Source organism: Grammomys surdaster, unplaced genomic scaffold (genome assembly GCF_004785775.1).
Source record: "Grammomys surdaster isolate TR1022 unplaced genomic scaffold, NIH_TR_1.0 144, whole genome shotgun sequence".
Lineage (NCBI taxonomy): Eukaryota > Metazoa > Chordata > Mammalia > Rodentia > Muridae > Grammomys > Grammomys surdaster.
Window position 1 is genome coordinate 8,763,261 of NW_021604602.1, and position 18,975 is coordinate 8,782,235.

Below are 18,975 nucleotides of genomic sequence, written 5' to 3' on the forward strand. Positions count from 1 at the left end.
CTAGTCTAAGGAAGAGTGTCAGCAGTCCCACAGAAGGGGGTATCAGCCCGCAACACTTGACCGCGGAGGAAATTCGCAGGTACCCTATTCCTCCAAGGATAAAAGTGCCTTAGAGGCAAGTGCACCTGCGGCTCCTTCAGAGCCTGCACTGGCTGACTCCACCCTGCCCCCACTCATCCCAGTGGTTTCTTAAGCTGTTTTTGGAAGTGGTGGCGCTTACAAGTGAGCCTCGCCCGCCCCTCCTTCAGCACCACAGACAGGACCGCGGCGCCCCGCCCGGAATCCGATGCTTCGTGCTTCTGTGCTGCGAGCCCGTTGCTATAGAAACCAGGCAACAAAGGGAGGCGGTGCTGGGAGGCGGGAGTGGTGGAGGGTGGGGGGCGTTCCGCGGGTTTCTCATGCCCCCTCCTACCACGAGCAGGCCCGGGCCTCGAGACCTAAAGCTGGGGAGCCAAAGTCTGCTCTCCAACTAGAGATCACAGTGTGGCCATGGAATCCTCGGGCGATCCCTGTGGATGCCACCTCACTCCGGGGTAGGGGGCGCTAGGCCGGGCCCTTCCGACCCTGGCAGGTGCGCCCCGCCTGCAGCGCGCTCTGCTGCCGCGTCCAGGGGGCGGGCTCCGGAGGCCCCGCCCAGGTCTCGGAGCCAATCGACGTCCGGGGGCGGGCGGGGCAGGCGCGGGCGGCGGCGCAGAGAAGAGCGCGGGTGGAGGGCGCGGACCGACCGAGCGCACCGACCATGGCCTCCAAGTGTCCCAAGTGTGACAAGACCGTGTACTTCGGTGAGTATCCACCCGCCGTCCGCCTTCGCCTCCAGGCTCCCGGCTGAGGGCCACACCCCGTAATGTACACGGATGGGGTGCGCAGCCCCGGTCTTGGGATGCGCGATCCGTAGCTAAGCTCGCCACGCTGTTTTCGCGGGTGCGGCCCGAGGCTCGAAGGTAGTGCTGCGCGGGGCGAGGGAGGCCACCTGGGATCCTGGAGAGGCGGATGGCGTCGGGTGGGTTCGGAAGCGCTCGGTAGGCACTGGGCGAGGTACTCAAAGTCCCGGGCGGCCCGGGCTAGGAGCGCCCTCCTGGCCGCCCTCATGTTCAGCTTATCGCCCTTCTTCAGCGACACTCTTCGGGGCGGGATCCAATGAGGTCCGACGCCCGGAGACTGGTCCGTTGAGATCCTCTGGGTCCTTATCTCCTCCTCACCCTGTGGCTGCCTCTCAGTCACCACATGGGCCCACTAGTCTGACCCGAAGGAGTGACCCCAGTGCTCTGCCCAGGCCGCTGGACCGGGTCTAGGATTCCGGATTCAGTCCAAGCGGGGGCGACCTTGGCTTCTGCCTCTTACGTGCCCCAGCTTGCTCCCTTTCTTGGCCATTTGCCTCGGCAGTTTCACCCGGGGTGGGGCACCGGTGACACGTATTTCTCCATGAGCTTGAAAGTGCACTGGGTGACTAGGACCCTGGGCTCTTGGAGGTCAAGGCCATCAGGGAAGGAAGCTATGGTATGCAGGTATTAGTTCCTGCTAAGGTAGCCCCTGAAGGCAATCACCTTTATCAAGCATCCCCTGGTCCCTGATCTGCTAATCCCCTGGGGCTATGCTCCTAGCTGAGCAACTTTGCCAGAGTAGCAGTGTAGCTGCCACTGAAAGGTAGACTCAGGGCCAGATAGAGGAAGACGGGAGCCTGAAAAGGCAGGATCTCTTCTGCTCTTCCCAGAACAGTAGTCAATGTCCAGATCAGTGAACTTCTTCAGATGACGGGAGTAGAGGAGAGGCCACTTTTGTTTGTTCCCAGAGTGGAGGGACCGGATTTGGCTTGGAGTTGTTCTGGGTGGCCTGGAGCCAGGGGTTTCCTGTTGCCTCCTGGAGGGGACAGATTGCCCGACTTCAGTCATTTTACTACAGTGAGATGTCTAACAAGTTCCCTGAGTGAGGACAGTCCTCAGGGCCGTTCTGTATGACTTTGGTCGAGACCAGGCCAGCTCTGGACTCTCTGGGGCCTTGGCCAACAGGCCACCCGGAAAAAAGCACTCTGCCTGCTTGGGCGCCTCTGGCTCTCTGCAGAAAACAAAGGCTCCTCAGAGTCGGCTGGCTACTGTTCTGTGGTGAGGCAGTGGGGGTCCAGAAAGCTGCCCTTTCTGACCAGCTAGGCTGCAGCCTAGCAGCCCACTTCTGAGTAAACTCTAGGCCCAAGGGACCCCGGGGTGCTGTGAGTCTGATTTTCTTCCAGAATACATGACCAAGTAGGGAGACCGTTCCCTTCCAAGCTATTAGACCTGATCAATGCTGTAGTCCCAATTTGGGTGTGTAATGAGGCCATCGACCGAACCAATGGGTCTGAGGGTCAGCTCCCTGCCCCTACATGGCCCACATCCCAGAGCTGGCCAGAACATAGTGGTTTTGGCAGCCTTGAGCTGCAGCTGCCACAGCCACCGACGGCCATCCCAGCAACCTCCTTATCACTGTCCTGAGAGAGAATGCCAGACAGTTATGGGAGCCAAGCCCACTTTCCATCCGGGTAGCTCCAGCCTGTTCTGGCTTGGATGTCGCAGGCTCACCTGTGTCTTAGCATCACAAAGGAAACTAAACCATACTGTCCAGGGCGAGGATCTGGGGGGTTCAGCAAGTTAGGGCTGTGGAGAGCCAGACTCAGCCGCATGGAGGATCCAGGCTTTCTGCCCAGCAGGAGCACTTCCCAGTGGGGGGAGGGGGGCTCTCAGAGTAGGCCGTGCTCCCTGGTATTTGCCAAGGTTGTCCAGAGGAGGCATGGGGCATGGCCCCAAAGGGACCAGCAGGCTGCTGTTGAGAAAGGAAGGCTGGAGAGCTAGCTGTTTCTGTTATCCTCAGAGTGGAGTGCCAGAGCCAAGCCAAGCAGAACACCCCTCCCTCCTCCCCCGCCCGCCACTCTGGCCTGGCCCCTTCCCTTTGGAATTCCAGTTCTGCTCTCAGCTCAGGCCCTTCTTCCTGCACACTTCTCCACCCTTTTCCTGCCTTACTCCCTTGGGGGAGGCCCAGGCTTCCGTCCATTGGGATGTGGCTGGGCAGTAGTCATTGCCCTGACAGTTGCGGGGTGGGGTCCACAACCCTCAACTGCTGGTCACAAACCTTTGGCGCCAAACTGGCAGCTGGAGGCAGTGGGCGGAGTGAGATCTCGAGGCTTAGGGATGAAGAACCCAAATAGAGATCTTTCCCGGGGGTCCTGCGGCAGCCAGGGCTGGTGTTCCCTCACCTGGTGCTGAAGATCAAGGGTTTTTCTCTTGTTAGTGGGACTCTGTCTGGCTCTGTGGGGAGCGGGAGAGGTGTGAGGAGACACACCATGAGGGTGGGGCGGGACTTTGAGGAACAGGTCTAAATAGGCACAGTGAGCAGACACTGAGGGGTTAAACCAAGCTCATGGGCTGAGTCTACTTCAGGACGAGCAAGGACAGAGGGCTCCAGGATGGCTGAAGGAGTCTCTGTAAACAGTAGCCTGATCTCCGAGTCACCATGGGTGGGGTGGGAATGGAGCTTGACATCTGCCAGGGAGCCTGGAAACTTCTGGAAGAAGAGAAACAGGCATGCTGCTTTAACCTTCTCCTCTTCTTCCTCCTCCTCCTCCCTCCTCCCTCCTCCTCCTCCAGCCGAGAAGGTGAGCTCCCTGGGCAAGGACTGGCACAAGTTCTGTCTCAAGTGTGAACGCTGCAACAAGACACTGACCCCCGGCGGGCACGCTGAGCATGATGGGAAACCCTTCTGTCACAAGCCCTGTTATGCCACACTGTTTGGACCCAAAGGTAAAGTAAGCAGGGTCCCAGGCAGGCCTCAGACCTGGGACAGCTCCTGCGTGTGCTGGCTGGGGCTCTGTCTGCTCTTTCCTTCTCTGTGTCCCTCCTACCCTGAAATCCATGAAGCACCTTTGGGAGAAGCTCTGTGTGAGATGGGTGGGGTCGGGGCCCCCCCAACCATTAAATCTCCTGACGTGACTGCCCTCTGCAGGTGTGAATATCGGGGGCGCTGGTTCCTACATCTACGAGAAGCCTCCGACGGAGGCCCCTCAGGTCACTGGTCCCATCGAGGTCCCTGTAGTGCGAACTGAGGAGCGGAAGACCAGCGGGCCCCCCAAGGGTCCCAGCAAAGGTGGGACAGGCTTTGGGTGGGGGATTGGATATAGGTGTCCAAGGTCCACCCTGACCCAGTTCCACCTCTCCAGCTTCTAGTGTCACCACATTCACTGGGGAGCCCAACATGTGTCCTCGATGCAACAAGAGAGTGTATTTCGGTAAGTGACTGACTACCCAGCCCCCTGACTCGAGAGACATTGTGCCTGGGAGGGGGGGAGTTGGCATTACCACCACCCTTCTCCCTCCCAGCTGAGAAGGTGACCTCCCTGGGCAAGGACTGGCACCGGCCCTGCCTGCGCTGTGAACGCTGCTCCAAGACACTGACTCCGGGCGGGCATGCTGAGGTAAGGGGTGCGGTTGTGCGGTGTAGGAGGAGACGGAGAAGAAAAGCATGCTGGAGTAAGGATTCAGGAATTCTACCACTGGGAGGCTCCCTGACCTGGGGTTGCCCTAGGCTAGATATACTGCCCTGTGGCCACTAGAGGGCAGATTCTGCAGATGCACCCTGGGGCTCTGCTATTCCCTTCAAAGTGAGTGGGCATGACCTTTGACCCCTAAGAGTCCTCAGGGAGCTGACTACCACATCATGAAGGTCTCAGCGTATCTGGGGAAGTAAAGGAAGAGGGGGTGGTCTGTTCTCAGTACTCCCTTTACACTGCCCACAGCATGATGGCCAGCCCTACTGCCACAAGCCTTGCTATGGAATACTCTTTGGACCCAAAGGTGAGTCGAGCCGGGGTAGAGGAGGTAAGGACCTTTCTCCTTCCCCCAATCCCTGTTCGCTCCTGCTCAGCCACCCCGGGGTGCTTTTCTCCACAGGAGTGAATACTGGAGCTGTGGGCAGCTATATCTACGACAAGGACCCAGAAGGCACAGTTCAGCCTTAGAGCTGAAGGTGCTGTCCTCGGGGTCCCCTATTTGACCCTGAGGCAAAGTGACCTGTCGCCTCATCCTGCCTCAGCATGTCTTGCCTGCAAATCCAGGACCTAAGTGGTGGAGGAGAAAGCCTGGGTAGTCCCCTTCATCACCTTGGCATGCCCTGTGTTGCCCACAGTTTTACTTTCTGTCTGTGTGCCTCCATAGCCCCCATGGATCCTGTGTTCCTGTACCCAGCATTCTCTCTGTCCCTGTGTCCCCATGTCCCTGATACCTCTCCGAGGTGGCTGTCCTGTGAGGTCCCTTTGCCCACACCTGCCCACCAGTATTATTTATGCTCTGCTTGCTGGTGATGGCCATGAGCTCACAGCATACCCAGGGTGACGGCACCCCTGCAAGGAGCCCTCTGCTGGCTCCCACACTACTTACTTACCTTCACACGGTTCACAGCTATGGAGACTTTTGCCGTCAATAAATAGTTTGGTTTGAGGATTGCAGGACCCAGTGTTGTGTTTGTGTGTGGGGGAAGTGGGGGTGTGTGTAAACCCAAGACCATGTCCCTTTCTCTCTCCACAGACATCCCTTTGTACCCCCTTGGGCCCAGTATTGGTGGGGATATATAGTTCAGCCTTCTTGGGAGGCCGATTTAGGGAGGCATCCGTGCCAACGCTGAACTGTGTGGGAAGCAGGGAGGGGGTGGCACTGGGCAGAGGTGAGGAGGAAAGGGGTCCATTTGATGGGCAGATAGGATCCATTAAGGGCACAGCTCTGAAGCTGTAGAGGTGTGAGGCCTGGTTGAGGTAGAGCTTCAGGCCACCTATGGTGAGCATGGAGGAACACCTCACAGGTGTGTGAGGTCCAACTGGGAACCATGTAATGAGGCCTGGAGGCGGAGACCAGAAAGGTCCTGTGCAGAGCATGGGGAGCTGGTGAGAACGGGGCGGAACCTGAAGTGGACAGTTTGACCAGGCTCAGCAATGACCATTTCCTGCTATGTCCAGGGGACAAGGCCTTTGACCACCCTGGCTTGTCTCTAGTGTAGGGCCAAGGAAGAGAATGAGGACAGTCTGTTAGGCAAGGGTCTAGTTAACTGGGTTTGTAGTGAGGCAGTGAGCCACTGTCTCACGTGGCCCAGCTTCTGAGACTGGAACCCGCTTCTCGCAGTGGGCGTGTCCTTCCTTCACGTGCTTTTCCCCGAATGCCCACTAGACGGCGCCCCTGCATTTTGGTGGCGCTTGGGGGACTTTGTTTGATCTGCCCTAGCTAGTCCTGCTCCCTTCAATCCAAATCTCAGAGTGTCTGGGCTAAGTGGCTCCCAGATCTGGTCACTGCCACCGGCCAAGAAGGCTTTTCAGGTTTGTCCCTGGCTTCTCGTCCAGCCCTTAGGCCACTGACACAGGTGTGACTGTGTCTGGGGCTACTGTCGTGTATGCACACGTCATACAGGACATAACGTCGTGTCCCTGGCCGCAGAGTCTGGGGTCTGCCCTTCTCTTCACCCTTGCCAAGGGAGGTCCAGCAGGTATTGGGCTCTGGGACTCCTCCCCCATATGACCTCTCCCACCAAGAGGCCGGTTCTTGGCTGCACATTTTGGATTGAGCTTGGCAGCTCTAGTTGGTTAGCAGTGCGTGGGAGTAGAGGGGACGATGAATTTTCAGTCCTCCGGGCAGAAAAACTTCTACCAGTTCAGCCTGAAGGAAGCGAGAGGGCGGGCCCTCCTCGATCCTGGGCGGGCTCTTTGAAGGGGAGAAGGGGATTCCCCTGGTTGGGTCACGAGGGCAGGGGTCTTCCCAGGGCAAATCCATCCCCACCCTGCGGCCAGCTTTGCTGTACATCGGAGGGGCGGGGCAGGATCTGGCCTTTTCCTGCTGAGGAAGATGACGTTGCTTGGTGTTTGTTTCCAAGGAGTTGTCGTGGAAACGCGGCGGTGCTGCGACTGTTTGTCTGGGTCTTGTTGCCAGGCGGTGTCCGTTGCATTGCCAGGTCGCGTCAGTGGCACCAGCTTCCGACGCATCCAAGATGGGGGAGAGAATAGAAGCCTTTGTCTGGCATCCACCCTTCTGGGAGGGTGCCCTGAGCTTTCCGATCTCCCAAATAAACACCTAGACTCCGAGATGACTCTAGATGCCAACAGACCACCTCACTCCATTTTAAATTCTGTCGAGCCCAGAACCTCACAAGGAGACTCAGCCCAGGCTTCTCTGCACGGTTTAGTTCCAGGAGTTCCCCTGACACGTCCTACCACGAATCCCACGTATCTAGCCTTGCTGTGCTCTGGAATCTTCCTAGCTCCTCTCTGCTTACCAGTATACTCAGCTGGACTTCTTTATGGGGTACCCAGCCTACAGCTCCTTCTCTCCACTTACCTTAATCTTAGGTCATCTGGCCAACACCCTAGCATCCTCCCTCCTGCCTAGCCTTGCTTCTCCTGGACCAGCGACTCCTGCATCGGCCCTGGGAACCCTTCTGCCCGAGTCTTCCTCAAGTTCCTGGCTGCCTGCTGATCCCATTTATCTCAGGATCTGACATGGCTGGCCCTGCTCACTGGCTGCTGGCTGAAGCCCGTGGGCAGGGTATCAAAAGGATCACCATGTGCTAAGTGCTCTGACTATTGAGTGGGTACAGTTCGGGCTGGCCAGAGCCCAGGGTGCCAGGTGTGGGCAGCCCTTTTTCCCAGGCCAGACTGCCTGCGGGGGTGGGCTCCAGGCCATCAGCTGCTGGTTTGGAGAGACTGGAATTCCAGACGGTTCTTTCTGGGCTTTGGCTCCAGGAAGCAGCCACTGGACACTGGGCAGGCCATAAGAAGGCAGAGCGTGGGGTACCCCATCTGACCAGATTATAGGGTGTAGGTAAAAAGTGTAGTCCTACTGTGAGAAGGGTAGCTAAGGAGCCCTGTTTCCATTGTCTACCACCCCCTTCCTGGCTATGACACGTTACTTCTGGAAAAGGAAGAATGTAATTGCTGTCCGCCTAAGCCTGAGGTATAAGGCCCGAGGGGCTGAAGAACCTGTCTGGGAAGCAGTGTGCAATCCCTTCTGATTCTGGTCAACCATTCCAGCAGACCCACCCTAGGGCCAGATCTTGTGCCAGACGGGGGTCCCTGGAGACGGGCTGCTGAAAATAGACCCTGGGAACTTGTAAATGTCTTCCACTGGTCTGAGGGGGGAGAGGAGGGTGGGCCCTAGGGAGGCCTGTGCTGTGTATGTCTGGGCTCTGCATGTTCTTTAAAGTGTGTGCCGGCAGCATTTGCACCTGAGAGCAGAGGACATAGGGCAGGCTCAGATGACCTCCAGCCTTTGGATGGACATCTCCACACGTGACTACACCCTCAGCCAGGTACCAGCAGAGCCAGGAGATGAAAGTAGTTTTTGCGACACTGCAGAGGCCCCTCCCTGAGGCGCTGAGCTTTCCTAGTGGGAGTGGGTATTGAGATTCCTCAGTGGTCACCAGCCCACGGGGCTAAGCCCTACCTTCTCTGGTTGGCCTCGGGGTGTGGTATCCCAGCCAGTGGAGGGCGCATGGGTGTGTACAGAGAAGGCTTGAGCAGATAGATCATGGTTCTGCGTCCTCCCCTCCCCCATAGCCTCTATGCTGTCCTGGTACCAGCAGTGGAGAGATCACAGTATGCCCTTTGGGTGCTTGTGCAGAACACACCAGGCCTTCACTTGGCCCAGGAGACCTGGTCAGTTATCCTCCTCCAGGGATAGCCTGGGGTAAGAGGAGGCAGGTGAGAGTACAGAGCTGGGCCTCAGGAAGGCTGGCAGGACTTTGACACCGGCTGAGCCTCAGCCAAGAGGATTGAGGGCTGAGGCTAGTGGTCTGACTAGCAGCAGCAGTGTGTGTGTGTGTGTGTGTGTGTGTGTGTGTTTGTGTGTGTGTGTATATGTGTGTGTGTGTGTGTAGGGGGGCATTTGCAGTCACTATGGAAGCTATGAAAGAATCCCCTCCTCCCCACCCCTTTGTAGTTCTGGTTATTTTTTGAGTCAGTCTCATTTAGCCCAGGCTGGCCTCAAATGATCTATGGAACTGAGACTTGTTTTGAATCCTCTTGCTTCCACCTCCAAATGCTGAAAGAGAGTTCTCAGGCCAAGAGCAGGCTCATGTATTTCCAAGGCAGATGTGACATTTGAGGGAGTGAAGGGCTGTGAGCAAAGTAAACAAGGATGGTGTTGCTTTATCTCTTCATCATCCCTGGTTTTTCTCTTTTCTTTTTCCTCCCTCCCTCCCTCCCTCCCTCCCTCCCTTCCTCCCTCCCTCCCTCCCTCTCTTCCTTTTCTTTATTTCTTGACAGGGTCTGGCTCTGTAGCCTCAGCCTCTGGCGTGACTCTAGCCCATCACGGGCCTGTGAAGCCATGCCACGGCTTGTGCGAGTCTTTGTGTCTCTAAGTGGGTACGTCTGAGTGGAATGTCTGGAAAAAAAAAACTGCTGTGTACCAACAAAGAAGGTATCAGCCCTTGGCCCCTGCCTTGGCATCCCTCCCATGGCCATGGCAACAGGAAACAACATTAGGGAAGGCTGAGAAGGCTCCTGTGGCTTGGAGGTGTCGGGAGGGTTCTCCAGTGGTGCAGGGTGGGGCCAGAATTCAGGAGTGGGAGAAGGAGCTATCTCCGGGGTGGGGCTGTGGGTGGAAGGAACGTGGACAGGGTTATTGACCCACCTACCTCAGCACATGTCTCTTGGGTGAGAGGTAGGAAGAGTCTGTCAAGAAGTCCCTGGGTGTTAGCTAGGTAGTGGTAGCATACAACGTTAGTCCCAGCACTCAGGAACAAGAGGCAGGGAGATCTCTGAGTTCGAGGCCAGCCTTGTCTACTGAGAGAGTTCCGGGACAGCCTAGGCTACACAGTGAAACCTGTCAGGAAAAAAGAAAAAACAAGCCAGGTGGTGGTGGCGCACGCCTTTAATCCCAGCACTTGGGAGACAGAGACAGGCGGATTTCTGAGATCAAAGCCAGCCTGGTCTACAGTGTGAGTTCCAGGACAGCCAGGGCTATACAGAGAAACCCTGTCTTGAAAAACCAACCCCCCCAAAAAAAAAACCACAAAAAACAAAACAAACAAGGTCCCTGAGTGTAGATATATAGAAACATAGCTATTTGCTCTGAGAGAAACCATACATGGGACAGTAGAGCCACCCCAAAGGGTATTTACCTCACAGGTATGCCTGCAGGCCCCAGGATATACATGTGCATCCAGGCATTCAGCCCCTGACATATGTACACACACACACACACACACACAAACACTCACACACCAGAGGGGAGGCAGTCTGCCAGGTGCCTTGTGCCTCCACCCAGTGCACACCCCTGGCAGGCAGTAGTTGACTTCTTCCATGGACAGTGAGGTAGTGTGCTTTGTTTGTGGCCAGGCCCCAGGGATCTGCGGTGGTAGAGACACCACCCTTCCAGATGGGCCTGGGCCTCTCTGGCCTCTCTTTCTATCACCAAAGGCTTTGCTCAAATCTCTCCTTCCAGAACCTCTGCCCATAGCATGTCCTCCCCCCGCCCCCTTTTGTAGACTAAGTCAGGAGCTGTAGAAATTTGTCTTTTTATCAGGGCTGAAGGACTACAAGAAATGGCTGGGGGTGGATGGGTAGGCTGGTGGCCTTAAGTCCAGAAACCACTCGGGGGTGCCAACGTAGGCCTCTAGGTAGGTCTTAGTGATGGTAGAGTAGAAGATGGAGTCTATCATGGTAGGGCTTATGTTCGCCCCTGCTCTGGAGCCTCCAGCTGGTAGTCAAGGGCTTCGGAATGTCTTTGTACAGCTGGACGTTTGTGGAGCTCCAGTTTGGAACGGAACTGTACCCTCAAGTTAGGGTCCCTGGGAGGAAGGTGATACTCTAGGGGGCTGTGCTTGCACCTGTGGGTAGTCCCTGCCCCGCCCGTGGCGCATCACTAACCCCATCTTGAGAGTTCTGACTCCCCCTAGCAGTGGCCGTTGAGATGGAGGTACCCCTGATCCTTGCCCAGAGCCAGGCCTGGAGACAGATAATGGGTAGGTGTGAACAAGAGGCTCAGTCAGGCAGGGCTGAACAGTGAGAGCTGGATGTCCAGCTATCAGCAACTGCACCGTCAGCTTGTTAGGTAACGATCAGAGCCCCGACCCCCGCTGAGTGTACAAACCACTCTGAGACGGAGGCCAGTAGAAGCCCCCTCCACCCCAGCCCTCTATATTTACTGCAGGCTTAGTCTGACCTCTACCTGGTGCCAGCCACCGCTCAGCCTCCTCCTTAGCTGGGCAGTGGACTTGGATCGATGAGCTCCAGGCGCTTCTCCCAGAGATAAGGAGCATTTGTCATCAGTTGTGCCTCGAGGCATCGGCAGAGGGGCCTGGGCATGGCCTCACCCGAATTCCTTGACTTGACCTCTAGTCTCCAACCTCAAGTTGCTAGGTCCTCAAGCTCAGATTCTGTTGTTCCTGTGGCAGGAAGGGCTTTTCTGGATGGGAGTCCCCTCTTCTGATTTCCCCGGGTGAAGTTGTGGCTGCACTCCAGTCAGCTGGCAAAGGTCAGGGTGTTCACATGCAGGCTGGCCAGGGTGGACCTCCTGGCGTCTGCATGGGTTAGAGCTGAGAAGGGATGAGAGGAGTTGAGTTACAAGGCTGGGACTCTGAATGTCCTCAACTCTTTCCGGGAAAAGAGTCAAAATATATGCAGAATCCTTGAATGCAAATTTGCATCTCCCTGCGCTTTATTTGTGTGTGTGTGTGTGTGTGTGTTTTGAAGCAGGGTCTCACCCTGGAGACCAGATTGGCCTCAGCAGTTTTAGTAGGACGGACAATCACACCACGCCCCACTTTATCTGGACTTTAGACGTTTCCTGTGCCCACCCGGGCTCCAGCTAGCTGTCGCAGGTGCAGGACGTTAAATAGGGCGCTTCATCCTCCGAGGGGAGGACCCAACGTTCCCTATTCAGGACCGGAGGCTTGCCCTGCCCCAGGCAGGGGGCGTGGCCTGGGTCTGCAGGAGCAGCTGGGCTCCTTAGGGGTCCCAGAAGACTCAGCACCCCTGCGTGGCCCTTGGCCAGTTTATCTTGCCGGAGGCGAGCATGGACCAGATGACCATTCTTGGCCCGTCGGCCTGGATCAGAATTCTCAGGGGTCCAAGTCCCTGACTGAGGGGGTGGGGCGGGGGCGGGGCGGGGCCTTAAAGGGCAGGGCCACGGGGTACCTAAAAAGCGCGGACCAGGCGGGCGCCACCCAGTCCAGAGCCTACAACCTACTTCCTTGTAGCTGCAGCCACTTGTGCAGGACCAGGTACAACCATGCCGAAGTGCCCCAAGTGCGACAAGGAGGTGTATTTCGGTGAGCAAGCTTGGGTATCCCAGCTTTTTTCCACATGCCCGCGGGCGTACAGCAGGCGGTACGCGGAAGCACGGTCCAGAGGCGGACAGTACTGGGTTGGCTGTTCTGGAGGAGCGGAGTGTCTAGAGTCCTGGGCATCGCCTGGGATCGAACCCATAGACCTTGCCCGCGGCTTGAGGGTGGGACAGTTTGTGTTAAACGGAACCGACATCTGTCCCCACTCGCTGTCTTATGTTTCTGGATCGCTCTTCTGGCTTCCTTGCCTCTGGGTCTCCAGGTCTCTGTGACTCCCGTGCTTCTGGGTCTCCCCATCTCTGTGACCCTGGCCTCTGGATCTTGCTGTCTCTCCCGCCTTCTGTCTGTGCGCCCTGGGTGGGGTCCCTGCTGGATAGGAAGGAACGCTGGACTGGGGTGGCCCCTCCCAATGCTAAGTAGAAACAGACGGCCCGAAACCACGTCCGGGGGTGCTCATTTCCTTGCTGTTCGCGCGCCCTAGAGCTCCTACAAGAAAGTGCATGAGTAAGAGGTCCCCCGTCCCTGCTGAGAAGGGTGTGCCCAGGTTCAGTGAAGAGGTCAGAGGACTTTAACCTGGTCGACCCAGCCTTAGATCCTCCAGACATGTTCTCCCCCACTCCCAAGTCTGAAGGCCTCCTCCTCTCCAGCCCTACAAGCAATGTCCCACCAATTAGCCGGGTTGGGTGGCCAGGTAGCCCACGCCTTTAGTCCCAGCACTTTAGTCTCAGGAGGCAGAGGCAGGAGCATCTTTGTGAGTTCAAGATCAGCCTGGTCTACAGAGTGAGTTCCAGGACAATCAGGGCTACACAGAGAAACCCTGTTTCTGAAAAACAAAAACAAAAAACTAAAATTAAATATCCCATCGACAAGGAGACCCTTCTGGTTTGTGAAGTAGGATTGACTTGAGAATATCAAAGGTACCTCCTCTGTGGAGCACGGTGGAAGTCTGGGGACCCAGGGTGGACTACCACATTGAGAGAATGAAGTGTAGGTGTCTGTGCAGTGGGAGAGGGGATGCAGGGACTCCAGTGTCTCACAGTGGGTCTGTGCTTCTGCAGCTGAGCGAGTGACGTCACTAGGCAAGGACTGGCATCGTCCCTGCCTGAAGTGTGAGAAATGTGGAAAGACACTGACCTCTGGGGGTCATGCTGAGGTAAGGGGCCCGCTAGGAGGCAGAGGGAGGAGCCATAGGAGCTGGGATGAAGGTGACCCCTTGTGTTCATTTCCTTGTAGCATGAAGGCAAGCCCTACTGCAATCATCCCTGCTACTCGGCCATGTTTGGGCCCAAAGGTATGTTGCTGGACCTCTTCCCTAACAGGCCTCCCAGAGCTGACCTCCCTCCCCAACATATCAGTATCCTTATTTTTTAATCTATATCTATTTATTTATTTATTTATTTATTTATTGCAGGCTTTGGGCGAGGTGGAGCTGAGAGCCACACTTTCAAGTAGACCGAGGTATAGCCCCATCTCCAACCCCACGCAGCCCACCAAGCTACAGCATAGACTCCTCCCGATAGAGAAAGCAACAAAATGTTACCCTCACGTTTGTTTGTTTCTTCTTACAGGCTGTGGAAACTCGCCCTTCCCGCCCAGGCACATGCCAGGCCTTACCCCCCACGGACAGTAGGGCTCTCAGGAGCCCTCCGTGCCTTTAATAAACCTGATCTTTGGAAGGCCCGTGTTTTTGTCTACTGGTGTGAGGATGGAGGGGAGCTGCACTGGGTACCTCAACCCCAGGCCTAATGCAGGGCACTGCTATTCCTGTTGCTGCTGACTGGGTGCCCACTACCCTTTGAGGGGAGAAAGGGGCATCAGTTCAGGCCTACATCCAACATCAGGATCCGGAAAGTTCCTGTAGCCTGGTTCTGTAGTGGTTCTGGCCTGGGGTGAAGCCCTGGCTGTCAGGGTCAGCAGGAACATGGAGTAGGCGGGTCTGGCCATGGTTCAGAGGGTGAATCAGTGGGAGCTGGTTTGGTTCCCTTTTTGAGCGGCTTTGGGGGAGTTGTGTGGATTTCTTACCCTTTCCATTTTCACTTCCTGCAATCCCGCCCTGTCCCCAGAAGTGCGCCCTTGTGGGTGAGTTCTGCAGCTGCTCAGGCTGGACCCAGACCTCCCCCCCTTCCCCCGCCAGGAATGCCCTGGGTGGCCTAGTGCTCTAATGGGATTTGAGGGTGGCAGTAGAAAGGGCTTTCTGGAAACTCATGTAGAGCCAGGCAGCTCTCAGCTTTGCCTTCCCCGGTGCCACTGGCCATTCAAGACCCTTTGGACTTAACAAAGCCACAAAGGTCTCAGCAGTGTCCTGTCCTAGCCTGTATTCATCTTTGGCACCGACACTGCAGGAACAAGGCTGACAGGCTATGGGTGAGTCCCATAGGTGGTCTGTAGTGTAGTGTGTGTGTTATTGGGTGATTCTGGAATCTCAGTAGGTGGAAGCCATAGTGACCACAATATAGAGTAGCAGAGAGTGACCTTCGGTATTAGTTTCCTACTGGGAGGGGTGTGGGTATCTTTAGTGTCCAACCAGACCTGCAGAGGATCTGGAAGAGTTGCATGGGTGAAGGGAAGAAGTTCACTTCTCCCCGTTGTCTTCCACACTTGAGGTCCCTGTCTTCCTAATAATCCCAGCCCCTCGAACCCAGATCCATGTCTCTCAACTGGAGTAGACTTGGGGAGAACGCTCGCTCAGCCACCTGAAGCCTGTAGGAATGAGTAAGTCAGGTGGGGGAAGCGCATAGTATTGCAAAGAAGCCTTGAGAGGCAAAGAGTTCCCTTAGAGTGTATCAGTTCCTTGGCACGGTAGCCAAGAGCGCACGGTCTTTGTGCTTTTCAGGGCTCTTCGAAGCGTTTAAGGTGTGCAGAAGCACGGCCCTGCAGTGAGGGCGGTAAGGGGAGGTAGAATCTAGCTGGGCGTGGCCATTGGGATCAGCAGCTCTAGCTGCTTGGTAAGGGGCCAGGAAGGAGGAGACCTTGAAGCAGGATAGCTGAGGGTATCCAGATGAGAAGAGGAAGGTCTGCAGCAAAACATTGGGAGGGTCAAGGGAAAGGTGAGCCTGGAGTCCTCGCACTTCCGGAGGGCGTGGCCATCCTGCAGACGCAGTTAAAGTGGCAGGTGCCTAAGGACAGCTCTGCCCCTCCCTCTCACCGCACTTTCCTTTTCCGCACCGCACCCTCTCCCTCTCCACCTGCCTCTTTCTGCACCTGCCTCTTTCCCGGCTTTATTGAGATGTAGAGTACACACAGTACTGAACGCTGCTCCAACTATTTCTGCTGGTGACATCGGGTGCACAAAGCTTAGTTTGTGTCCGCTCGAGCGTACAGGTCTCGCCCCCACAATTCTCCCTGCCACTCATTGCCTGCAGGCTCGTCTCTGATCTCCGTAGGCAGCGTCCGGCTTTTATCCGGCCCTCCTCCACACGCACTGGAGCACATAATGTGGTCTTTCGCATCCGGCTCCCCATAGAGGCTGCTCTGGCTTCACCTAGGTTGTAGCCACGTAGTAGGCTCATGCGGGTTGCAGAGGCTAATTACCGACTGCATGTGGTGCAGCGTCCTTCCCTGCGCAACAGATTGGACTCTGGGTTCATTCTGCCATTGTCATCGTCATGTAGTTGCTTTGAATCCCCCTGCAGGATTCTCACAGCTTACCAAGGTTGATCCTGTAGGGCTGAGTGCAAAACTAAGTTCAATCTTCAAATAGAGGGCCGTGCCCTTTTCTAAAGTGGAGAATTTTCCTTAAAAACTGCTCTTCTAGTGGCTGAAGGAAGAATGAAAATGGGGACAACGAAGTCTGGGGCTGTACTTGAGAGGGAAAATGGCTTTCTGAAGAAGACTTCTGGCGACGTGGCTCCCGGAACTCCCCACCCACTTTGCAGGGCTCAGCTGCTTCTCGCGGGGGCCTGGCGACCCCTGGCGGCGGGCTCCTGGGTGGTTTTGCAGAGACACTCCCTTCGTGGCTGGGTGGAGCCACATTGCTCCTTCCTCCATGCCTCCAGGGAACACCTCGGGCGCATGCGCGCCCTCCACCATCGCTCTGCTTGAGTCCGAGGTTGCTAAGGAGGTTGCTAAGTCGAGGTGCTGATTGGTGAGTTCCAACGGAGTTGGCAAATCCAATCCCCGCCCCCGACCCCGGAAGTGCCTGCCTACGGGATAGACTAGTAGCCACTCAAACGCCAGGGTCGCCGCTCATTGGGCCTGAGCGGAGAAGGCGGGCTCCAGCCGGAACTGTGATTGGTCGTGGTCCCGGGCGGGCGATCCGAGGCTGTCTAGTGCCGGCTGTATGGGGCGACGGCGGAGCCGGGTGGAAGGGGCTGCCCGGGCTCTGCCTGAGGCTGTCGCCGCGCTGAGTCGGTCCCTGCCAGCTGGGCCCAGCCCCGAAATCTTCCGTCGCGCAAAGTTCGATCGACCAGAGGCGGTGAGGCTACCCGAGTAGGCGATCGGGAGCGGGGCAGGCGTTATCTTGGGCCGATGTAGGTAACACCTTGATACCCGTTGACTACCAACTCCTTGTTTGCTTCAGGCTCCAGTGCTCTGGCAGCTTCTCTTGCGCGTGCTCTCATCGCTTGCAGCAAACAATACCTGGACAGACCTTGCCCCAGGTAAGCCCCGCCCTCTCAGAGAGCCACGCCCCAAGGCTCTTGTAGTTTTGTCTTAATCCACTAACTCCCGCCCCATTAAAGCTCCTCCGTTGTCTACTCCCTTCCTGCGGGCACTTGCTCGGCTCACTGTTGCGCCCACTTCCTTAAGTATAGGTTCCCACTAGCCTTTATCACGCTTACCTGGGTAGTAGTGGCTTTGATCACTCCAGTGAAACTCCGAGACTGGCTACACCCTGAACCAACCACTGACAGAAATCCTGCCCGCCCGTTATCACCTTGCCTCCTCACAGACGCTCAGATCTTGCCTCCTTTGTCCATCGTTAGCAGGTTCTAAGCTTAGGGGTGCTCTCACGTTCCCAGAGGGATCCAGGTGAAATCTCCAGGTTAGCATCCCCTGAGCTGATGATTTCCCACTCCAGAGGCCCAAGTCCGTGTGGTGAAGTCAGCACTGGAGTCCCAAGGCTACCCCAGGTCTGTGCTGCTACAATTTCCCGACGGCAGTTCTCAGGGAAGCCGGGAACTGCTGCTGGCCTTATCCTGGCTCCTGGCCCGAAGACCTTTGCTTGAGCAACTGCTTGCCCAGACCCGTGTCCAGCTGGGTGACCAGTTGCCCCAGTGTGAGGTGAGTATGTAATGAGGGTGTCTGAGCTTTGCTTTGCGTTTCTCTGCGCTCCCAGGTCACATGGTTTTTGCCCTTGGTGCCCGCGGTTCTTATGCAGCTTCCCCGCTGAGGATGTAGAGGCTTGATTCTATGTTAGTAGTACAGCTTGCCTGTCCTGGTCCTTCCTCGAGGTATGGGTTGTATAGCAGGCTGACTGTTGTTCTCTCTCTACCGTGAGGCCCTAACCGGTCCTGGTCCTCCTACACCCTTTGTGGAAACGAAGAGTCCTGTGGATCTCCGGCTAGTGCAATGGCTGATGGGAAAGCTGCGGTTTAGGTGGCGATGCCTCATCTCTAGTCAGCGGGAGCAGTGTGCCCTTCTCAGCAAGGTAATACAGGTACATGGACCTTTACCCCGTTGACCCAGGCTGTCTTTCCCTGTGGTCCATCTCTGTCACCACTATGGGACCACTGGACTGCTGGGCTTTCCCCACCTCTGACTTTTACAACCAGGGCCGGACCCTGCTTTACCTGTGTCCTGATGAACAAGGTGTGGAAGCCCTCAGGGAAATTGGTGCCCCTCTGCAGCCTCCACCCCCAGCATTATTGGGGTATCCTGAGCCCAGCCCTGTCCTTTCTGGTTATAAGTGGTCTCTAAAGATACCACTATTCAGCTGAAAGACCTTGCTGGGGAGCTGCTTCCCAGCCTGGGTATTTTCCTTGTTACAGATCCACCTGTACACCCAAGGGTGCCACAGCCAACAGAGCCTTGGCCATCTTTCGGTTGCTGAAACAGAGATGCTTAGAGATCCAGAGAGCTGTCAGCAGGTGAGGGTTGGCAGGGTGCAGGGGTGGGCACGCTGCCTCCTGGTGGTCTGTTGGGGAATACCCGGGCTTCAACAGTCAATCACTGTCATTTGTTACCATGGGTGACCAGTGTCAAGGTAGGGGTGGGAGGAATACGGTGTCCAGGAGGGGACCACTGGAACGGAGAGACACTGCTTTCAGGTCTGAAATGAATCGCTAGCTCTACCTGACGTATCTGGGGGTGAGGGAAGGCTGAGTGTGAGTGGGTTGGCTGTCCTTCAGGGCCCGGGGCCACACTCACGGGGATCAGTGTGGGGAAGTCTACAGAGGTAGGCCAGTGTACAGGCCTGGATGTTCGTAGGCCTTAATCCTCCTTCGTTACCCAGGGGCCATTCACCTCTCTCCAAGGATGGTTTTCCTAGCCAGTGGGCTCCTGAGCTTCCTGATAGACCTACATCTTAAGAGAGAGCACAGCCCTGGAGAACAGCAGGCTATGACACCCAGGGATGAGGTGGCCCTAGACAGACATGGCCTTCGGTCTTAGGCTGAAGAAAGTGGCAGTGTTGGGCCCATCCCAGCTTCTCCCTAGGATACTTGATCCTTCCTACTTCCCCTGCCCCCCTCGTGCTGCTCTTCCTTCCTTCTTCCCTTCCTTCCTCCCTCCCTTCCTTCCTCCTCCCCTCCC

The 18,975-nt window shown here is 56.5% G+C and overlaps 3 protein-coding genes across 3 annotated transcripts in view; all 3 read left to right on the forward strand.

Annotated features, from left to right (window-relative positions):
• Positions 1-667: 667 nt before the first annotated feature.
• On the forward strand, positions 668-5,467 carry Crip2 (cysteine rich protein 2). The gene is made up of 7 exons (XM_028764484.1): positions 668-782; positions 3,615-3,767; positions 3,970-4,110; positions 4,184-4,252; positions 4,344-4,438; positions 4,760-4,817; positions 4,914-5,467. Exons 1-7 carry the CDS (start codon positions 740-742, stop codon positions 4,979-4,981), a joined length of 627 nt encoding a protein of 208 aa, XP_028620317.1. The 5' UTR covers positions 668-739; the 3' UTR covers positions 4,982-5,467.
• Positions 5,468-12,128: 6,661 nt separating this feature from the next.
• Crip1 (cysteine rich protein 1) lies at positions 12,129-13,961 on the forward strand. Its single transcript, XM_028764528.1, has 5 exons — positions 12,129-12,270; positions 13,344-13,438; positions 13,519-13,576; positions 13,697-13,743; positions 13,854-13,961. The coding sequence occupies exons 1-4, from the start codon at positions 12,231-12,233 to the stop codon at positions 13,735-13,737; spliced, it is 234 nt and encodes a 77-aa protein (XP_028620361.1). The 5' UTR covers positions 12,129-12,230; the 3' UTR covers positions 13,738-13,743; positions 13,854-13,961.
• A 2,603-nt stretch (positions 13,962-16,564) lies between these two features.
• The window catches only part of Tedc1 (tubulin epsilon and delta complex 1), an 8,653-nt gene continuing 6,242 nt past the window's right edge, over positions 16,565-18,975 (forward strand). Inside the window, exons 1-5 of the mRNA XM_028764444.1 lie at positions 16,565-16,699; positions 16,805-16,883; positions 17,303-17,505; positions 17,723-17,872; positions 18,213-18,311. Coding sequence (XP_028620277.1) covers positions 16,565-16,699; positions 16,805-16,883; positions 17,303-17,505; positions 17,723-17,872; positions 18,213-18,311 — 666 coding nt within the window. The remainder of the gene's footprint in view (positions 16,700-16,804; positions 16,884-17,302; positions 17,506-17,722; positions 17,873-18,212; positions 18,312-18,975) is intronic.

What these genes read in the sequence shown, in the direction of transcription:
- Crip2 (XM_028764484.1), top strand. Translation starts at nt 740, where the DNA reads ATGGCCTCCAAGTGTCCCAAGTGTGACAAGACCGTGTACTTCG. An exon ending in CTCCGGGCGGGCATGCTGAG is followed by an intron (nt 4,439 to 4,759) that starts GTAAGGGGTGCG and finishes CACTGCCCACAG; the next exon opens with CATGATGGCCAGCCCTACTG. An exon ending in AATACTCTTTGGACCCAAAG is followed by an intron (nt 4,818 to 4,913) that starts GTGAGTCGAGCC and finishes TTTTCTCCACAG; the next exon opens with GAGTGAATACTGGAGCTGTG.
- Crip1 (XM_028764528.1), top strand. Translation starts at nt 12,231, where the DNA reads ATGCCGAAGTGCCCCAAGTGCGACAAGGAGGTGTATTTCG. An exon ending in CGACAAGGAGGTGTATTTCG is followed by an intron (nt 12,271 to 13,343) that starts GTGAGCAAGCTT and finishes GTGCTTCTGCAG; the next exon opens with CTGAGCGAGTGACGTCACTA. An exon ending in CCTCTGGGGGTCATGCTGAG is followed by an intron (nt 13,439 to 13,518) that starts GTAAGGGGCCCG and finishes ATTTCCTTGTAG; the next exon opens with CATGAAGGCAAGCCCTACTG.